At 49.1% G+C, this 489-nt stretch overlaps 1 protein-coding gene across 1 annotated transcript in view; it reads right to left on the minus strand.

Moving 5' to 3' along the window:
* ABHD16A (abhydrolase domain containing 16A, phospholipase) overlaps positions 1-489 on the minus strand; it is a gene marked incomplete in the record, with an annotated part of 16,358 nt that overhangs the window by 4,859 nt on the left and 11,010 nt on the right. The window contains 1 exon segment of the mRNA XM_014590073.1: positions 8-122. Coding sequence (XP_014445559.1) covers positions 8-122 — 115 coding nt within the window.

Raw genomic sequence — 489 nt, forward strand, 5'->3', positions numbered from 1 at the left:
GCCTTACCTCTTCCACCAGCCTGGCCTGACCCTGCAGCAGCACAGGCATGAGGGCCTTCTGGAGCAAGTACACGGAGCCGGGGTACAGCATCCGGCGCCCCAGCGTGTGTGCCACCAGGTAGCTGTGGAGAACATGGGTTAACGAACTCCTGAACGCTGGGGGCCAAGGACTGCCCTAGAATCCCTACACTCTGGGGCCTGCTTCATGCTGGACCATCTCTTTCCTCCTTTCTCTTATAATAATAAATGTAGGGCTGGTGTCTTTCAAGCTTTTTTTTTTTTGGTTAAGACATTTGTTTATCTATTCGTAGAGATTCTTTCTTTCTTTCTTTCTTTCTTTCTTTCTTTCTTTCTTTTTTTGAGAGGTTTTTACTATAGGGTGCATGCACTCACCAGAAAGACAGAGAGACGGAAAGCTAGAAATCACCCCCCAGGGAGGATGGCCATGCCACAATCCCTTCTCCTCCATTCTTCTCTTGGGATCTTGCG

This window comes from Tupaia chinensis, unplaced genomic scaffold, assembly GCF_000334495.1.
Source record: "Tupaia chinensis unplaced genomic scaffold, TupChi_1.0 Scaffold000403_1, whole genome shotgun sequence".
Lineage (NCBI taxonomy): Eukaryota > Metazoa > Chordata > Mammalia > Scandentia > Tupaiidae > Tupaia > Tupaia belangeri.